This window comes from Rhinopithecus bieti, unplaced genomic scaffold (genome assembly GCF_001698545.2).
Source record: "Rhinopithecus bieti isolate Rb0 unplaced genomic scaffold, ASM169854v2 scaffold_13259, whole genome shotgun sequence".
Lineage (NCBI taxonomy): Eukaryota > Metazoa > Chordata > Mammalia > Primates > Cercopithecidae > Rhinopithecus > Rhinopithecus bieti.
The window spans coordinates 2,732,764-2,752,845 of record NW_016807544.1 but is presented as its reverse complement, the minus strand read 5'-3'; the positions used below and the strand labels follow the sequence as shown (position 1 = coordinate 2,752,845).

Here is a 20,082-nt window from a genome sequence, read left to right as displayed (position 1 = left end):
GGGGAGAAGGAAGGCTTTACTAGGTAGAAAAGGTAAAATAGATTTCTTCTCAGTAAATAATTATTTTCTCTTTCTCTGGAAACTTTCACAGCAGTCCTAAAGGTAAGCCCTGATCAATTACTTTTTTTTTGTTTTTTTTTCAAGATGGAGTCTCACTCTGTCACCCAGGCTAGAGTGCAGTGGCATGATCTTAGCTCACTGCAACCTCTGCCTCCCAGGTTCAAGCAATTCTCACGCCTCAGCCTCCCGAGTAGCTGGGATTACAGGCACCTACCACCACGCCCTGCTAATTTTTGTGGTTTTAGTAGGGACCGGGTTTCACCATGTTGGTCATGGCTGGTTTCAAGTCCTGACCTCAGATGATCCACCCACCTTAACATCTGAAATGATTACAGGCGTGAGCCACTGCACCTGGCCCTAATCAATCACATTTATATTATAGCAGCCTGATCTCTAGCTGTTCCAGTCATATTCTCTACCCAAGGAATTTGGAATTCACATCCAAAACCAGTAAGCAGAGTGGACATTTGCTACTGTGAGTGTCTAATCTTCTTTCTATATTTTGAGAAATGTCCACTGTGTGAGTGTCAATGGGACCTTTGTCCAATCAATGGGCTGACCAAGGACCATGAGTCCAGAGTAACGCCAAAACAGGATGAGTTTGGAATTTAGAATGGGACCTCCATTTCCAAGAACATGCATGACTTAATATTCTAAAAAGTCTTATGTAGCACAATATTCAGATGTTGGATAAACCCCAACAAATATACATTTAAGTGTGTCACTAAACAAACAAGAAAATAAGAGGAATTCCCAAGTGTTAAAACAAAAAGTTAAAAGGGAGTAAGGAGTTAATCTCAGAATGCTAAATTCCTGGGGAACCCCTGGAGGCTTATCCTAGAGTCTGGATGATGAATAACTATGTATGAGAGTTGGAGACTAAGCTTTGGGTAATAAAAGGCAGCCCTTAATAAAGAGACCTTGTATTCTCAACAGGCTGAGTCAAAGGTAGGCTAGAAAAAAATGTTTCTGGCTGGGCTCTGTGGCTCACGCCTATAATCCCAGCACTTTGGGAGGCTGAGGTGAGCCTATCACCTGAGGTCAGGAGTTCAAGACCAGCCTGGCCAACATGGTGAGAACCCCCCCCCGCTGCCTCTACAAAAATACAAAAACTAGTGGGGCATGATCGAGGATGCCTGTAATCCCAGCTACTCAGTAGGCTGAGGTGGGAGAATCACTTGGACCCGGGAGGCAGAGGTTGTGATGAGCTGAGATCATGCCACTGCACTCCAGTCTGGGTGACAGAGTGAGACTCTGTCTCAAAAAAAAAAAAAAAAAGAAAGAAAGAAAGAAGGAAAGAAAGAAAAAAAGAAAGAAAGAAAGAAAAGAAAGAAATTGTCCTATCAGCAAAGAGGATAAAATTGAACCTGTCTTTGTGCATGTGACTCCAGGTGGACTATGCTGTAAAATGATAATAATAAGAGTCTCCTTCAGTATTGAGCTTGTTCTAAAGAAAAAAAAAAGGCTGGGTGCAGTGGCTTATGTCTGTAATCCCAGCACTTTGGGAGGCCGAGGCGGGTGGATGACCTGAAGTGGGGAGTTCGAGACCAGCCTGACCAACATGGAGAAACCCCATGTCTACTAAAATACAAAATTAGCCGGGCATGGTGGCGCATGCCTGTAATCCCAGCTACACAGGAGGCTGAGGCAGGAGAATCACTTGAACCCAGGAGGTGGAGGTTGCAGTGAGCCAAGATTGTACCACTACACTCCAGCCTAGGTGATAAGAGTGAGACTCCATCTCAAAAAGAAAGCATTATTTAAGCAGAAAGAAAGTGATATCAGAGGGCAATTAGAGTCACACAAAAGAATGAAGAATGTCAGAAAATACCTGCTATAGTTTGAATGTTTGTGTCCCCTCAAAAATTCATGTTGAAACTTAATAGACTGCAGTAATGCAATCATGGCTCACAGCAGCCTTGACCTCCTGGACCCAAGCGATCCACCTGCCTCAGCCTCTCAAGTAGCTGAGACTACAGGGATGTGCCACTATACCCAGCTAACTTTTAAAATTTTTTGTGGAAATGGGGGTCTTGCTAGGTTGCCCAAACTCCTGGGCTCAAGCAATCCAAAATAAGCAAAGAGAAGAAAATAAAGATGGCCGGGCACGGTGGCTCATGCCTGTAATCCCAGCACTTTGGGAGGCCAAGGCAGGCGAATCACTTCAGTTCAGGAGATCCAGACCAGCTTGGTCAATATGGCAAAAATCCATCTCTACTAAAAATACAAAAATTAACTGGGTGTAGTGCGCATGCCTGTAATCCCAACTACTCAGGAGGCTGAGGCAGGAGAATTGCTTGAACCCTGGATTCTTGAACCTATCTCAGCCTCCTGACTAGCTGGGATTACAGGCACCTGCCACCATGCCCAGCTAATTTTTGTATTTTTAGTAGAGACAGGGTTTTACCATGTTGGCTAGGTTGGTCTCGAACTCCTGACCACCAGATGATCCACCTGCCTCGGCCTCCCAAAGTGCTGGGATTACAGGCATGAGCCACCTCGCCCGGCCTACTATTTTCACTTCTATTGGCATAGATTAATTTGTGTAGAACATTAATAATGTTTAACAGATCACCATAAAAATCAAACAATGAGGCTGGGCATGGGGGCTCATGTCTGTAATCCCAGCACTTTGGGAGGCCTAGGCGGGCAGATCACCTGACGTCGGGAGTTCACGACCAGCTTGACCAACATGGAGAAACCCCATCTCTACTAAAAATACAAAATTAGCCAGGTGTGGTGGCACATGCCTATAATCCCAGCTACTCGGGAGGCTGAGGCAGGAGAATCACTTGAACCCGGGAGGCAGAGGTTATGGTGAACCGAGATGGTGCCATTGCACTCCAGCCTAGACAACAAGAGTGAAACTCTGTCTCAAAAAAAAAAAAAAAAAAAAAAAAAAATTAAACAATGAGAAAACACAGGACCACCACTCTCCAACTCACTTATATATTCATAATGCCTATGATAGTATCTCTTACAGTAATGGCTTCATAACATCCAAATGAGAATTATCTGGGGCCACTTAAAAATGTGGATTCCTAAACCCCACTCAGATCTACTGAATTATAATCTCTAGTGGTGGAGTGAGGAAAATCTCCCTGCTTAACAAGTACCACAGTGACTATTATGCACACCAAAATTTGTAAATACAACTGGAGCCTCTAAGTAATTGAAAAACACGTTGGTATTCAACCCTGATTCCACTTTAAAATCATCTGAAGGTTTTTGGGTTTTTAAAACAATATTGATGTCCAGTCTCTGCTCCTAGAGAATCTGACTTATTAGGCCTGGCATCAGTATTCTGTTTTGCTTTTGTTTTTCCCCAAAAAGTTCCCCAATGATTCTAATGTGCAGCCAACAGTGGAAAAGCCTAGAACCAGAGACGTGAGAGATGAGCTGAAGAACCTCAAAGAGTCTTTCCCTTGGAATGAAAAAACTGACCTCAAAATGAATCCCTTAAAGGGATATCAGGGACAAATTCTCCAGGATCTCTGCTAAAATGCATCCAACAAGGATTAATTTATTATATTACTATATTTACCTCTTACCTGGAAAAAACAGAAAACAACCCCTAGGGAAAGGCTGTAGGATAAATATGTTTGGATAGATTTCGGGGAGAGGCTGATTTACATATAGTAATTATGGCATTTTGGAACAGGAAGGAGCTGCAGAGATTATTTTATCTACGTGAGGGATGGCCAAACTACACGCCACCTGTTTTTGTATGGCCCACAAGGTAATAATGATTTTAGGCCAGGCGCGGTGGCTCACGCCTGTAATCCCAGCACTTTGGGAGGCTGAGGCCAGGAGTTCAAGACTAGCCTGGCTAACACAGTGAAACCTCGTCTCTATTAAAAATACAAAAATGTGTCGGGTGTGGTGGCGCATGCCTGTAGTCCCAGCGACTCAGGAGGCTGAGGCATGAGAATCATTTGAATTCGGGAGATGGAGGTTGCAGTGAACCAAGATTGTACCACTGCACTCCAGCCAGGGCCACAGAGCAGACTCTATTTCAAAAAGAAAAGGCCAGGCGCGGTGGCTCACGCCTGTAATCCCAGCACTTTGGGAGGCCGAGGAGGGTGGATCACGAGGTCAGGAGTTCGAGACCAGCCTGGCCAAGATGGTGAAACCCCATCTCTACTAAAACACAAAAATTAGCTGAGCGTGGTGGCACATGCACGTAATCCTGGCTACTCAGGAGGCTGAGGCAGGAGAATCGCTTGAACCCAGGAGGCGGAGCTTGCAGTGAGCCAGGATCAGGCCACTACACTCCAGCCTGGTGACAGAGAGAGACTCTGTCTCAAAAAAAAAAAAAAAAGAAAAGAAAAGAAAAAAAGGTTTTACATTATTTATTAATTTTAAGAGACAGGTCTCACTATGTTGCCCAGGCTGTAGTGCAGTGGCTATTCACAGGTGCGATCCCACTACTGAGCAACACTGGAGTTTTCACCTGCTCTGTTTCTGACGGGCTGGTTCACCCCTGCTTAGGCAACCTGGTGGTTCCCTGCTCCTGGGAGGTTGCCATATTGATGCTGAACTTAGGGCAGACACACAATTAGCATCATGTGCTGCAGCCCAGAACTCCTGGACTCAAGCAATCCTCCTGCCTCAGCCTCCCGAGTAGCTGGGACTACAGGTACATGCTACTGTGCCCAGTGGTTTTTACATTTTTAAATGGTTGGGGCCAGGCGTGGTGGCTCACGCTTGTAATCCCAGCACTTTGGGAAGCTGGGGTGGGCAGATCACATGAGGCCAAGAGTTTGAGACTAGCCTGGAACATGGCAAAACCCCGTCTCTACTAAAAATACAAAAATTAGCCAGGTGCAGTAGCACATGCCTGTTATCCCGGCTACTCAGGAGGCTGAGTCAGGAGAATCGCTTGAACCCAGGAGGCGAAGGTTGCAGTGAACTGAGGCTGTGCTCCAGCCTGGGCAACAGAGTGAAATTCTGTCTCCAAAAAAAAAGTTGGGTGATGGCTCACTCCTGTAATCCCAGCACTTTGAGAGGCCAGGGCAGGTGGATCCCTTGAGGTCAGGAGTTCAAGACCAGCCTGGGAAACATGGTGAAACCCCATCTCTACTAAAAATACAAAAAATTAGCCATGTGAGGTTACAAAAAATTAGCCGAGGCTCTGTCTGTCTTGAAAAAAAAAAAAAGGTTTGTCAACCCCTAAATCTATACCAGAGTAGTGAAAGAAAGCTTCCAGAGGAACATGATTCTAAGCTATGACTTAAAGGATAAATTAGGTTATCCATAGCAGGTACAATAGAGGAGAATGTTCCAAACAGGTGGGAATAACATAACGGAAAGCCTGAGGTAAAAGAGCAAGGACATTCTGGGAATGGAAAATAGTTCCCTATGGGGTGTAGAGTATGTGGCAGAGGTTGGTTGGGAAATTGGGCAGGAGTGGGTGTCAGGATATAAGTCTGAGAGGCAAGTAGTGAACAGATTATGACGGACCTTCTTCTTTATTTATTTTTTATTTTTTGAGACAGGGTCTTGCTCTGTCACCTAGGCTGGAGTGGCAAGATCACAGCCTCTATGTCCTGGGCCGAAGGAATCCTGTTACCTCCCGAGTAGTTAGGTCCACAGGTTTGTACCACTACAGCCAGGTAGTTTGTTTCTTTTTTGAGAAGGGGTCTCACTCTGTTGCCCAGGCTGGAGTGCAGTGGCACTATCTCGGTTCACTGCAAGCTCCGCCTCCCAGGTTGACGCCATTCTCCTACTTCAGCCTCCGGAGTAGCCAGGACTACAGGCGCCTGCCACCACGCACGGCTAATTTTTTGTGTTTTTTAGTAGAGACAGGGTTTCATTGTGTTAGCCAGGATGGTCTCGATCTCCTGACCTCATGATCCTCCTGCCTCAGCCTCCCAAAGTGCTGGGATTGCAGGCATGAGCCACTGCGCCTAGCCCAGTCAGGCAGTTTTTACATTGTTTGGGAAAGAAAGGGTTTCCCAGCCAGGCATGGTGGCTCATGCCTGTAATCCCAGCACTTTGGGAGGCCGAGGCAGGTAGATCACCAGGTCAGGAGTTCAAGACCAGCCTGGCCAATATGGTGAAACCCTGTCTCTACCAAAAATACAAAAAGTACCTGGGCACTGTGGTGGGCGTCTGTAGTCCCAGCTACTCAGGAGGCTGAGGCAGGAGAACTGCTTGAACCAGGGAGGCAGAGGTTGCAGTGGGCTGAGATCACACCACTGCATTCCAGCCTGGGCGACAGAGCAAGACTCTGTCAAGAAAGAGAGAGAGAGAGGGAGGGAGGGAGGGAGGAAGGAAGGAAGGAAGGAAGGAAGGAAGGAAGGAAGGAAGGAAGGAAGGGAGTCTCCCTATGTTGCCCAGGCTGGTCTTGAACTCCAGGGCTCCAGTGATCCTCCCGCCTTGGCATCCCAAAGATTGAGATTACAAGTTTGAGTCCCTGCACCTGGCCTGTGATGGACCTTATAAATTAGATTGTCAAGTTTGCATTTTACACTGAGGACAATAGGCAGGCAAGTAAGGGTTTGTAGAGGAAAGAGAAAATAAGGAATAATGCCCAGGATAATGCCTCAGGAATTGGATAGGATAAAGACCTTACTGGGATGGGAAACACAGGGGAAGTTAGTGAAAATGGTGGCGTAAGGAACACCGGGTCTGTCCCTCTACAAGGACCATGAATAAATTGGCAGAAACTCACAGAATGATCATTCTCAGACTCCAGCTACTCATCGAAAGCTTGCCACAACCGAGGAAATGCTTACTTAAAAAAAAAACAAAAAAACTGAATCTTCATAGAAGAGCTTTGTGACATTGTAACTTATGCTGGACATTCCCCTGTTCCTCAGCACAAAAGAGACCTTGAAGATGGACTGTGTTCATAGTAAGAGTGCCCAGTACCAGAGGGAGCAGAACAGACATTATACTCAAGAATTTCAGTGTTTGTTTTGATCTGTCTGGTGGGATCACTTGAGCCTAGGAGTTCTAGACCAGCCTTGGCAACACAGACAGACCCTGTCTCAAAACAAAACAAAACAAAACGAAACAAAAAAGGAGGCCAGGTATGGTGGCTCGCGCCTGTAATCCCAGCACTTTGGGAGGCCAGGCGGTGGATCACTTGAGGTCAGGAGTTCCAGATCAGCCTGGCTAACATGGTGAAACCCTGTCCCCACTAAAAATACAAAAAATTAGACAGGTGTGGTGGCATGCGCCTGAAGTCCCAGCTACTCCAGAGGCTGAGGCAAGAGAACCACGTGAACCTGGAAGGTGGAGGTCACAGCGAACTGAGATCCTGCCAGTGCACTGCAGCCTGGGCACCGAGTGAGACTCTGTCTAAAAAAAAAGAAAAAAAAAAAAATAAGGCTAGGCACAGTGGCTCACTGCTGTAATCCCAGCACTTTGGGGGGCCAAGGCAGGTGAATCACTAGGTCAGGAGTTCGAGAGCAGCCTGGCCAACACGCTGAAACCCCATCTCTACAAAAAATACAAAAATTAGCTGAGTATGGTGGCACATGCCTGTAATCCCAGCTACTCGGGAGGCTGAGGCAGGAGAATCGCTTGAACCCGGGAGGCGGAGGTTGTAGTGAGCTGAGATCGCACCACTACACTCCAGCCTGGGCAACAGAGCGAGACTCTGTCTCAAAAAAATAAATAAAAAATAAATAAAGGCCGGGCATGGTGGATTACAACTATAATCCCAGCACTTTGGGAGACCAAGGTGGGAGGATCGTGAGGTCAAGAGATCGAGACCATCCTGGCCAACATGGTGAAACCCTATCTCTACTAAAAATACAAAAATTAGCTGGATGTGGTGGCATGTGCCTCTAGTCCCAGCTACTCAGGAGGCTGAGGCAGGAGAATTGCTTGAACCCTAGAGGCAGAGGTTGCAGTGAGCCAAGATCACACCACTGCACTCCAGCCTGGCAACAGAGTGAGACTCTGTCTCAGAAAATAAAATAAAATATAAATAAAAAGTTTATTAAATGCCATTTTGTTCCCAGGAGAGAGAGAGATATAGATATACTTTTTTTTTTTGAGACAGAGTTTCACTCTTGTTGCCCAGGCTGGAGTGCAATGGCACGATATTGGCTCACTGCAATCTCCGCGTCCCAGGTTCAAGCGATTCTCCTGCCTCAGCCTCCCAAGTAGCTGAGATTACTGGTGGCTGCCACCATGCCTGGCTAATTTTTTGTATTTTTAGTAGAGATGGGGTTTCACCATGTTGGTCAGGCTGGTCTCGAACTCCTGACCTCAGGCGATCCACCCGCCTTGGCCTCCCAAAGTGCTGGGATTACAGGCATGAGCCACCGTGCCTGGCCGCAAGTGAGGTTTTTATTTTTATTTTTTTTAGATAGGGGTCTATCTTGCCCAGGTTGGTCTTGAACTCCTGGGCTCAAGTGATCCTCCCACATCAGCCTCCCTAGTAGTTGGGGTTATAGGCACCTGCCACCACACCAGACCCAAAGGTTCTATCTATACAAACACCACATGTCCCTATGGTCATGTGTTTCACATTCCAAACAGATTTACATCCCAGATGTAGTGGCGCATGCCTGTAGTCCCAGTTACTCACGAGGCTGAGGCAGGAGCATCGCTTGAACCTGGGAGGCAGAGGTTGTAGTGAGCCAAGATCGTGCCACTGCACTCCAGCCTGGGCAACAGAGTGAGACTCTGTCTCAAAAACAAAAACAGTTTACATCCAGAAAACAGGGTTGTGTTTGCCGTTTTTCCCATCATTTTATTTTCTTTATCTTTGGGAAGAGGGAAAAGAGTTATGGGGGAGGGTTCTCACTATGTTGCCCATGCTCTTCTGGAACTCCTGAGCTCAAAGGATCCTGAGGTCTCAGTCTCTTGAGTGGCTGGGATTACAGATATGCACTATCACCGTACCTGGCTAAAGGAAACTCTTTTTTTTTTTTAGACGGAGTTTCCCTCTGTCACCCAGGCTGGAGTGCAATGGCACGATCTTGGCTTACTGCAACTTCCGCCTCCCGGACTTAAGTGTTCTTGTACCTCACCCTCCCCAGTAGCTGGCATTACAAGCAAGTGCCACCACGCCTGGCTAATTTTTGTATTTTTAGTAGAGACTGGATTTTGCCATGTTGGCCATGCTGGTCTCGAACTCCTGACCTCAAGTTATTTGACCACCTTGGCCTCCCAAATTGCTGGAATTACTGGTGTGAGCCACCGTGCCCGGCCAAGGAAACTATTATGGCTCCAAGTTATTATGGGGTAGTCCTAGCTGAAGTCCAATGGCACCATCTCAGCTCACTGCAACTTCTGCCTCCTGGGTTCAAGCAACTTTCCTGCCTCACCCTCCAGAGTAGCTGGGATTACAGGTGTATGCCAACACACCAAGCTAATTTTTTGTATTTTTAGTAGAGATGTGGTTTCACCATATTGGCCAGGCTGGTTTTAAACTCCTGACCTTGTGATCTGCCCGCCTCGGCCTCCCAAAGTTCTGAGATTACAGGCATAAGCCACTGTGCCCGGCCCAGAAATTTAATTTTTTTTTTTTCTTTTTTGAGATGGAGTCTCACTCTGTCACCCAGGCTGTAGGGCAGTGGCACGATCTTGGCTCACTGCAACCTCTGCCTCCCGGGTTCAAGCAATTCCCTGCCTCAGCCTCCTGATTAGCTGGGATTACAAGCGCCCACCACCAGGCCCGGCTAATTTTTGTATTTTTAGTACAGCCCGGGTTTCACCATCTTGGCCAGGCTGGTCTTGAAATCCTGAACTCGTGATCCACTCACCTTAGCCTCCCAAAGTGCTTGGATTACAGGCATGAGCCACTGCGCCCGGCCCTAGAAGTAGTTTTTAGAAAACAATTTCTCAGCCATGTTTCATAATCCAACCATTGGCTCTCTGCCTAGTATTGAAAATATAATTTTCAGCAATTTAATCCTCATATATGGGTCATTATTATGTAGACTTGGTTTTACTAGTGGTTTACTTATGTCCCTGGAATCACAAGGTAAAAAAGTATTGGATTTCAAGTCAGCAGATACAGTCTTGTCCCAGATTTGTCAATAATTTGTTGTGTAACCCTGGCAAGTCACTTAATCTTAGTTTTCTCTCCTGGGTTAACAATTATCAAGATAGAATCACAGTACATTGGAATTGGCAGGGACTTCATTAATTACAATTTCTATTTTGTGGAAAGGTTGAGTGACTTACCCAACTACCTGTATAGTCAGGAGGTTTTCTCTTTTCCCTCCCTCCCTCCCTCCCTTCCTTCCTTCCTTGTTTCTTTCTTCCTTTATTTTGATGGAGTCTATCACTCTGTCGCCCAGGCTGGAGAGCAATGGCGTGATCTCGGCTCACTGCAACCTCCACTCCCGGGGTTCAAGCGATTCTCCTGTCTCAGTCTCTCTAGTAGCTGGGATTACAGGTGCACATCGCCATGCCCGGCTAATTTTTTTTTTTTTGTATTTTAGTAGAGATGGGTTTTTACCGTGTTGCCCAGGTTGGTCTCGAACTCCTGAGCTCAGGTAATCCACACACCTCAGCCTCCCAAAGTGCTAGGATTACAGGTGTGAACCGCCACCACGCCCAGCCTCTTTTTTTTTTTGAGATGGAGTTTTGCTCCATTGCCCAGGCTGGAGTGCAATGGCACAATCTAGGCTCAGTATAACCTCTGCCTCTGGAGTTCAAGTGATTTTCCTGCCTCAGCCTTCAGAGTAGCTGGGATTACAGGCACGTGCCACCATTCCCAGCTAATTTTTTGTATTTTTAGTATAGTCATGGTTTCACTATGTTGGCCAGGACCTCAAGTGCTCTGCTCACCTTGGCCTCCCAAAGTGCTAAGATTACAGACATGAACCACCACGCCAGGCCTTCAGGAGCTTTTCTAGAGCAAGCAGTCAATCTTTGGCAACACAGACCCAGGCTTTCTTTCAATGTTGTTTCAAGAAACAAACAAAAAGTGAAAGCACTAAACAAATATAAGGCCATGAAAAAAGAAAAAAGAAAAAGCCTGATAAATGTTAACCATTAGCCTGCACTGTAGACTGAAAGCTTATCTGAAAATTTATCCCATCTAACGCAAAATAATTTCTTTTTTTTTTTTTCTTTTTTGAGATGGAGTCTCGCACTGTTGCCCAGGCTGGAGTGCAATGGTGTAATCTCAGCTGACTGCAACCTCTGCCTCCCAGGTTCACGTGATTCTCCTGCCTCAGCCTCCCAAATAGCTGGGATTACAGGTGCCCGCTACCACACTCAGCTAATGTTTTGTATTTTTAGTAGAGATGAGGTTTCACTATGTTGGCCATGCTGGTCTCGAACTCCTGACCTTGTGATCCGCCCACCTTGGCCTCCCGAAGTGCTGGGATTACAGGCGTGAGCCACTGTGCCTGGCCCTCAAAGATAATTTCAAATTGAGAAGTTCTGAAACTATAATAGCTTTTTTTTTTTTTTTTTTGAGACAGAGTTTCCCTCTTGTTGCCCAGGTTGGAGTGCAATGGCGCCATCTCAGCTCACCGTAACCTCCGCCTCCCGGGTTCAAGCAATTCTCCTACCTCAGCCTCCCGAGTAGCTGGGATTACAAGTACCCACCACCATGCCCAGCTAATTTTTGTATTTTTAGTGTAGATGGGGGTTTTGCCATGTTGGTCAGGCTGGTCTCGAACCCCCGACCTTAGGTTATCAGCCCACTTCGACCTCCCACAGTGCTGGGATTACAGGCGTGAGCCACCGCACCCGGCCTGAGACATTCTGAAACTATAGAAGGAAAGATCAGAAAACTACTAGGTAGGAAAAAAAATTCATGGTTGGTTTGGAGAATACCCTTGAAGGGTGTTAAGTAAAAATGATAGGAGGCCTTTGTTTTGGACTAAACTCCTGCACCAGGCCCCAAGAGACCTGGCTAAAATAAAAATGGAATCACCCATACTAAAGTTTCACCTCACCAAATCCAAACTAAGCTGTTACCAAACTCTAAGTTGTTATCTGACCTTCAGAGAAATCAGGAAAGAGGGATAAGGACAGCCAATTTCCCAAACAGGCTTGTGTTAAGGTTGCATGATAATGAAGCTCCCTCTGTTGTAATCCTTACACAAAAGAAGTACCCTGAAGTAAGCTGATGTCAACTAATCAGTTATTTTTCTATTGTTCTGTCTTTCTGTCCCCACCTCCCAAGGAAAGTAGCTTAGAAATGACCAATATGGGCGGGGCGCGGTGGCTCAAGCCTGTAATCCCAGCACTTTGGGAGGCCGAGACGGGCGGATCACAAGGTCAGGAGACCGAGACCATCCTGGCTAACATGGTGAAACCCCGTCTCTGCTAAAAAATACAAAAAACTAGCCGGGCGAGGTGGCGGGCGCCTGTAGTCCCAGCTACTTGGGAGGCTGAGGCAGGAGAATGGCGTAAACCCGGGAGGCGGAGCTTGCAGTGAGCTGAGATCCGGCCACTGCAATCCAGCCCGGGCGACAGAGCCGAGACTCCGTCTCAAAAAAAAAAAAAAAGAAATGACCAATATGTCAAGGTCCCATGAGAAGACTGAAAGAAGAGAGAAGAAAGAGGAAAGAAAAGGATGACAAGAAAGAGAAAGAAAGAAAGAAACTAATATGCTCTTTGTTCTTTGCTTTTGCTTCTTTAAGCTTTTCTCTGTCTACAAAGCCAACCTCTCCTGCTCATCAGAACATTCACTCCACTTTCTGGAATGAAGTGTTGTCTAATCCTAGAGTCGCAATAAAGGCAATTGAGATCTTAAAACTAAATTCGTTGTAATTTTGTCCTTTGCCAAAGGGGGGAAAATCAACAAAAACTTCCCAAGAGTACCTATATCCTCTTATCACTTCTTTCTGGTCTTTTCCTTAGTTTTTGAGAAGTGAAATTGGAAAAGTGGAGACTGCCTGTGCTCACACGTTTCTGAGGGAATGGTGTTCAATAGGGTTACTTGAATTCAAATTAATTGACTCGCCATTTCCCACTTATACTAGACATTATTACATCAGTTCTCTAACGTAGCACCATGCCTTTCCCAGTTGCAACCCAAAAGAACGTGCTGAAACCTGCGGATACCACACTCAATGCAAAAACTCCAAGTCCCGAAATCCTCCGTAGCCGGTCCCCACCGCCTCCTCGCAAGAGCAGCCTCTTTCGTACTGGGAGTTGTAGTCATTCAGAGTCTTCCCTTCCGGGATGAGGGGCGAAAGTGCGCCGCGAGGAGCTACATCTCCCAGGAGGCAGTGCGCACTCCGCCCTCGCTGGCGCCGAGCTCCTCCCTCTCTCGCTCCTCCCTTTCTGGGCTGCACCGCTCACGCCTTCCTGTTAGTCCAAGCTGGGAGAAGTTCACTCCGATCAGCTGATCCCAACTGACAACAGGAGAGGAGGAAGCCCGGGAGGCAACGAAGGAGGAGGGTGGCGGAGATGGAGATGAGGATGGATCTGCCGGTGTCCTGAGGAACAGCCTCTGTCCCCACTAGCGCCCTGCGGCCCCCGGACGCCGCCTTGCTGCGGCCGAGCTGCTCCGTGGTGGGATCCCCTGGCCGCGGCGGGCAGGGCAGGGCGGGGAGGGCACGGCCCAGCGCGGGGCGAGTGATCGTCCTGGGGCTCCGGCTGCCCTCGGGAGGAAGGAGGGGCGGGTGCGGCGGGGGTGGGGTGGTATAAACAATGGATTCGGCTCCGGGTTTTGCCGGCGTGGGGGGGATTTTGGGGGACCTTCTTTGTTCTTAGGCTCCGCTCCTGCCCCTCGGGTTGTGGCAGTGGTGTCCGGGTGGAAGGAAGGGTGAGGAGTCCCCGGCTGGGGAGAGGTGTCGAGGTGGGGGCCCGAGTGGGCAAAATGTTTGCTTGACATGGCCAGGGGTAAGGTGTACTTTTAAGGTTGATTTTATATTTTCTCAATTGTGACAAGTTTGATTTTGTTTCTGTTTTGGGGTTGGCTAGGCATGTCTGAGGTTAGAGTGTAAATAAGATCCCCTAGTCACTCCCTTCGCCTTCCTTGTTTATCTAAAAATAAGATTGATAGATTGATTACTGTAGGGGAGGAGTGACTATCAGAAAGGCAGGGCTTTACACCTTGTTGGGGCCTTGGAATGGGGGTCAAGGCTAGTGGGAATTAGGAATATAATTGTCAAAGTGACAAAAGCCCCTTTCTTGCCCCAGTTATCTTTTTTCCTATTTTGAAGTTATTTTTAAGTTAGTTTTAAGTGACAAAGAAAATTACTTGTTTTGATTCACTGCAGGCCTGGCTTTGCCATAGGTCATAGTAGAGGCCTGTTGCTCCTTTTTTTTTTTTTGGTAGTTAGTGAAAGAAGGGACAGAAGAATTACAAAGTAAAAAAATTGTTTTTAAACATGAAATTGTTACTATTGTTTCTAAGTTTAGAGTCCTTAATATATGTCTAACTGGAGTTGAAACAATCCAGTTACAAGGCTAACCGGGTGGGCCCAGGTATTTGATAGATCTAAAGTTTATTATTACATTTTCATTAGCTTTGTACAAGCCTCTCCACTCCTCCCAATTGTGGGATGCATGTGGGGGTGCAGAGGGCTGTCCTTCCAAGTACTACTCACTTAGTGATTTAGATTCTGAATTTAATAACTGAATGAACAGAAAATTCCAGTCTGGGAAATAGAGCAGCAAAGTCTCTTAAATGCCTTGGGCCTAGAGGTGGCGTTTGTTGTCAAGAGGAGGAAGTTTAGCTATAATTTTGAAAATATTTTTTATTTATTTATTTTTTTTTTGAGGGAGTCTCACTCTGTCTTCCAGGCTGGAGTGCAGTGGCAAGATCTCGGCTCACTGCAACCTCTACCTCCCAGGTTCAAGCAATTCTCCTGCCTTAGCCTCCCTAGTAGCTGGGATTACAGGCACCCGCCACCACGCCCAGCGAATGTTTGTGTTTTTAGTAGAGATAGGATTTCACCATGTTGGGCAGAGTGGTCTCGAACTCCTGACCTCAAGTGATCTGCCCACCTCGGCCTCCCAAAGTGATGGAATTACAGGTATGAGCCACTGCGCCTGGCTATATAACAAGCCAGTGTAAGTGTTAAGATAAAAAATGAGATTTCTGGCCAGGTGCAGTGGCTCACGCCTGTAATCCTAGCACTTTGGGAGGCCAAGGCAGGCGGATCACCTGAGGTCAAGAGTTCAAGACCAGCCTGGCCAACATGGTGAAACCCCGTCTCTACTAAAAATACAAAAATTAGCTGGGCGCTGTGGTGGGCGCCTGTAATCCTAGCTCCTTGGGAGGCTGAGGCAGGTGAATCACCTGAACTTGGGAGGCGGAGGTTGCGGTGAGCCGAGACTGTCCCATTGCACTCCAGCCTGGGCAACAAGAGCAAAACTCTGTCTCAGAAAAAGAAAAAAAAAAAAAGTAATGAGATTTGTCTCAGCAGTTTTGGGCTAGTATTTAATTTAGTCACAATTTTTTTTTTTTTTTTTTTTTTTTTAAGGTGCACTTCCGTTTTTTGGATGATTGAAATCCTTTTCCTTCCCCTATTCTAGGTATCCCCTGAAATACTGACTTCAGGTCGAATTATATTGAAAAGCTCCTGACCACTTTCTTTCGTTACCAAAACTTTGTAGCTGATATCCAACTGGTGAACCCACCACCCTGAACCCATCAGACCTCTCTCAGCCATAAAAGACCCTTCCAAGTCAATTTTGACCACATCTTTGCTTACACTTTATGGAGGATGAAACCATTAAACCAAATCAACGTTGCTGCTAATACAAGAGTCTTGGAGGCAGCAAATTAAAAATTTGAACATTTGTTTGTCCAGAGCTATAACAGGAGGACATGAAAGGTGTTCTTTTTTAAAGTGTTCAGAACCCTGGGGAGGTTTTGTGCAGTCTTCAGACTCAAATCTTTGTCTTCACTCCTGGGGCAAGCTCAGTGACTTGTTATATGGTGGGTGTGTTTCCTTACCAGTGTGAGTATGAGTACCCAGACATCCCCAGCAGAGAAGGGCCTGAATCCGGGGCTGATGTGCCAGGAAAGTTACGCCTGCAGCGGGACTGATGAAGCTATCTTTGAGTGTGATGAGTGCTGCAGTCTGCAGTGTCTCCGCTGCGAGGAGGAGCTCCATCGGCAGGAGCGCCTGAGAAACCATGAGCGGATAAGACTCAAACCTGGCCATGTCCCTTACTGTGACCTCTGCAAGGGTCTCAGTGGGCATTTACCAGGTGTTAGGCAGAGGGCAATCGTGAGGTGCCAGACCTGCAAAATCAACTTGTGCCTGGAGTGCCAGAAGAGGACTCATTCTGGGGGTAACAAAAGGAGACACCCTGTTACTGTGTACAATGTCAGTAATCTCCAGGGGTCACTGGAGGCAGAAGAGATGGATGAGGAGACCAAGAGGAAGAAGATGACTGAGAAGGTTGTGAGTTTCCTCCTAGTAGACGAAAATGAAGAAGTTCAGGTAAGCACATGGGTATAGTGGGATTCATGTGTAGTGGAGCAGATCTGTTGTTGGAAGGCAGCTCTCAAAAACCAATGTCCGAGAGGAGATCACATTTTAATCATTAAAAGGCAAGACCTCTGGAGGCTTTAGCTGCTTGGAGTCAGATTTAGTTACCAGCTGCATGACCTCTGGTCGAATTACTTTCCTTCTCTGAGCCTTAGCTTTTTCATCTATAAAATGGGGGATAGCCTACTTCATTGAGTTGTGAGGTTGAAATGAGACAGTGTTTGTAGAGCCTGTCGCATAATAAATGGTCAGTGTATATGGTAGCTGTTGTTAGTATTAATTGTAGCATTATTAGAACTGATTTAAAATACTTCAGAATGAGAGCACCCTGGCAAGCCATGAGTAAATGTTAGTGATGCAGGACTGTATCTATCCAGGGAAATACACACTAACATTGGATTTCATGGGAGTGCTAGGTAATAAGGCATAAACCTGCTATCTCGATTTAGACAGGCAGGTCTTTAAAAAGTGGCTTTTAATAAGGACAATATTATTTCCAGATGGTCTCTTCTTATACATACATATATATACATATATATACACATATATACACGTGTATATATATGTGTGTGTGTGTGTGTGTATATATATATATATTTTTTGAGGTGGACTCTTGCTCTGTCACCCAGGCTGGAGTGCAGTGGTGCCATCTCGGCTCACTGCAACCTCTGCCTCCTGGATTCAAGCTATTTTCCTGCCTCAGCCTCCCGAGTAGCTAGGATTGCAGACGCGTGCCATCATGCCTGGCTAATTTTGAATTTTTAGTAGAGATGGGGTTTCACCATGTTGGCCAGGTTGGTCTCGAACTCCTGACCTCAAGTGATCCACCCACCTTGGCCTCCCAAAGTGTTGGGATTACAGGCATGATCAGCTGGTCTCTTCATATTTTCTTGTATAGGTTTCTGATCAGTAAAAGCCAGTGAGGGCATCTGGGAGTACAGAATGACTAGGGGATATTTGGCTTGAGTCTGAGTTGGGGAGATGGTAGTGTGACAGCTAGGCAAGATTGGGGAAGGGGTAGTATAATGTTTATACTTTTGAATGAAGGTAGTGTAGTGTCTATACTTTTCTTCTGAGTGGGCTTTCAAGTGAAGTTTGCTTGAATTCACATCCTTGTTTACCAATCACTGTATAGCCAAGGGTAAGTGATAAAAGTCCTTTCCATTCCTAATCTTTTTGAGTCCTATCAACAATCCTGTAAAGTAGAAGTAAAACTGAGGCACAGCTTAAATGATTTTTATCACAGTCTGGCACATGGTATCCAGTACCAGTTCGTTGTAGTCAGTATCACTGTTGAGTATCTGTGGTTCATTGACTCAGTACTTTTGATGGTGATGACTCCTTCAGTTTTCAGTTTGGAGGGGAGTACCTATGTAAGTTACCATTTGAGAGGCTCCCTAATTACCCACCTAATATTTTTCTTCTGTACTTTTTTCCTCCTTGGATAAGCTGATGGAAATGAATTACATCATGATTCCTATGTACTTCCATTGTCAGCTAAATACTTTGCTAACACAGACTTTTCTTTATTGGTTTGAGAGGAACAAATAGTTATGGAAGAGTGACCCAGATCCCATTCCGCGTCCCTTGTTAGCAATAATGTCTTCATTATGGATTATGCTCTAATTGGGCGACATTGTGGACTAAATCTTTTATAAATGGAACACTTGGATTTTGGATGATTCTTGGTGGTTTTGCTATCAGTTCTCTGTAATGTCAGCTTTTGGAAAGTCATAGTTTGGTTGTTGCCACTTTTGTCAAATGAGGGGAAGCTTTGGGATGGACTAGTAACCCTCATGGATTGCATTGGCACCTTTAAAAAGAATGTTTTTTTGGGGAGGAGGATGTGTATTTTTTTCTTTTTTGTAGCATTGATACATGTTCCTTAGTTGAGAATTAAGAGATAAAGAAGTGTAATGAAGAAGATAAATCTAACTACCCAGAGATGATATTGGTCCTTCATCTTTATTTCTTGTATGTAATATGTATATAATTGGATTATTTGTAAAGATTCTTCCCACATTTCCTCCCTTCATAAACATTAACCACTTCCCAGGATATAACAGTTTGTTAATTGCAAGCAGCATTCTTGGGACTGATGGTATAGACATAGAATTCTTTGATTTTAGGTGATTTGTTCTCATAGAGTCATAAATGGAGAAATACTTAAAATATCTAGTTCAGTTTTCTAATAGTGAATGTTCAAAACAATTAGATGATTGACATAAATCTAGGTTATAACTTAGGTTAGATTGTGAACTTCTGGAGAGCAGGACCATGTTTCATGGCGTATACCATGTACAATGGTAAACACATTGTCAGTGCATAAATACTTACTAATGGGTGTTGTCACATCTACACTTCAGTTGTTTTTTTTTTTGGAGACAGAGTCTCACTCTGTCCCCCAGGCTGGAGTGCCATGGCATGATCTTGCCTCACTGCAACCTCTGTCTCCCAGGTTCAAGCGATTCTCCTGCGTCAGCCTCCTGAGTAGCTGGAACTACAGGCATGCACCACTTGCCTGGCTAATTTTTGTGTTTGTTTTAGTAGAGACGGGGTTTCTCTATATTGACCAGGCTAGTCTCGAACTCCTGACCTCAAATTATCCACCCGCGTCAGCCTCCCAAGGTGCTGGGATTACAGGCATGAGCTACCATGCCCAGCCAACTTCAGTTTTTAAAAAATGGATATCAAGGCCAGGCATGGTAGCTCATGCCTGTCATCCCAGCACTTTGGGAGGCCCAGGCAGGTGGATCACCTGAGGTCAGGAGTTCGAGAGCAGCTGGGCCAACATGGTCAAACATCGTTTCTACTGAAAATAAAAAAAAAATTAGCTAGGCATGGTGGCTCACGCCTGTAATCCCAGTACTTTGGGAGACCGAGGCGGGTGGATCACAAGATCAGGAGTTTGAAACCAGCCTGACCAACATGGTGAAACTCCATCTCTACTGAAAATACAGACTGAGCGGGGTGGCTCACACCTATAATTCCAGCACCTTGGGAGGCCAAAGCAGGTGGATCATGAGGTCAGGAGTTTGAGACCAGCCTGACTTGGCCTCCCAAAGTGCATGGATTACAGGTGTGAGCCGCTGTGCCCAGCCTCCTTTCCTTTCTTTTTTCCCTTTTTTTTTTTGAGATGGAGTTTCACTCTGTTGCCCAGTCTGGAGTGCAATGGCATGATCTCAGCTCACTGCAACCTCTGCATCCCGGGTTCAAGTGATTCTCCTGCCTCAGCCTCCCAAGTAGCTGGGATTACAGGTGCACACCACCACGCCCTGCTAATTTTTGTGTTTTTAGTAGGGACCGGGTTTTGCATGTTGGCTAGGATGGTCTCCAACTCCTGACCTCCTACCCTGGCCTCCCAAAGTGCTGGGATTACAGGCATGAGCCACCATGCCTGGCTCCTGCTTTTTTTTCTTAAAGCAGTCACCATTTTTTTTTTTTTTTTTTTGAGACGGAGTCTTGCTCTGTCACCCGGGCTGGAGTGCAGTGGCCGGATCTCAGCTCACTGCAAGCTCCGCCTCCCGGGTTCACGCTATTCTCCTACCTCAGCCTCCCGAGTAGCTGGGACTACAGGCGCCCACCACCTCGCCCGGCTAGTTTTTTGTATTTTTAGTAGAGACGGGGTTTCACCGTG

At 46.1% G+C, this 20,082-nt stretch overlaps 1 protein-coding gene and 1 pseudogene across 3 annotated transcripts in view; both read left to right on the top strand.

The window, feature by feature from the left end:
- LOC108536191 (heat shock cognate 71 kDa protein-like) overlaps window positions 1-13,828 on the top strand; it is a 32,202-nt pseudogene extending 18,374 nt beyond the window's left edge.
- Window positions 13,196-20,082, top strand: part of ZFYVE1 (zinc finger FYVE-type containing 1) — a 60,348-nt gene continuing 53,461 nt past the window's right edge. The window contains exons 1-2 of one of the 3 annotated variants that reach the window (XM_017882786.1): window positions 13,196-13,509; window positions 15,481-16,397. In XM_017882786.1, coding sequence (XP_017738275.1) covers window positions 15,915-16,397 — 483 coding nt within the window. In that variant the 5' untranslated portion in view covers window positions 13,196-13,509; window positions 15,481-15,914. Of the gene's footprint in view, window positions 13,510-13,705; window positions 13,840-15,480; window positions 16,398-20,082 lie in introns of those variants that run through there. The other 2 variants (XM_017882789.1, XM_017882787.1) reach the window with 2 other exon arrangements.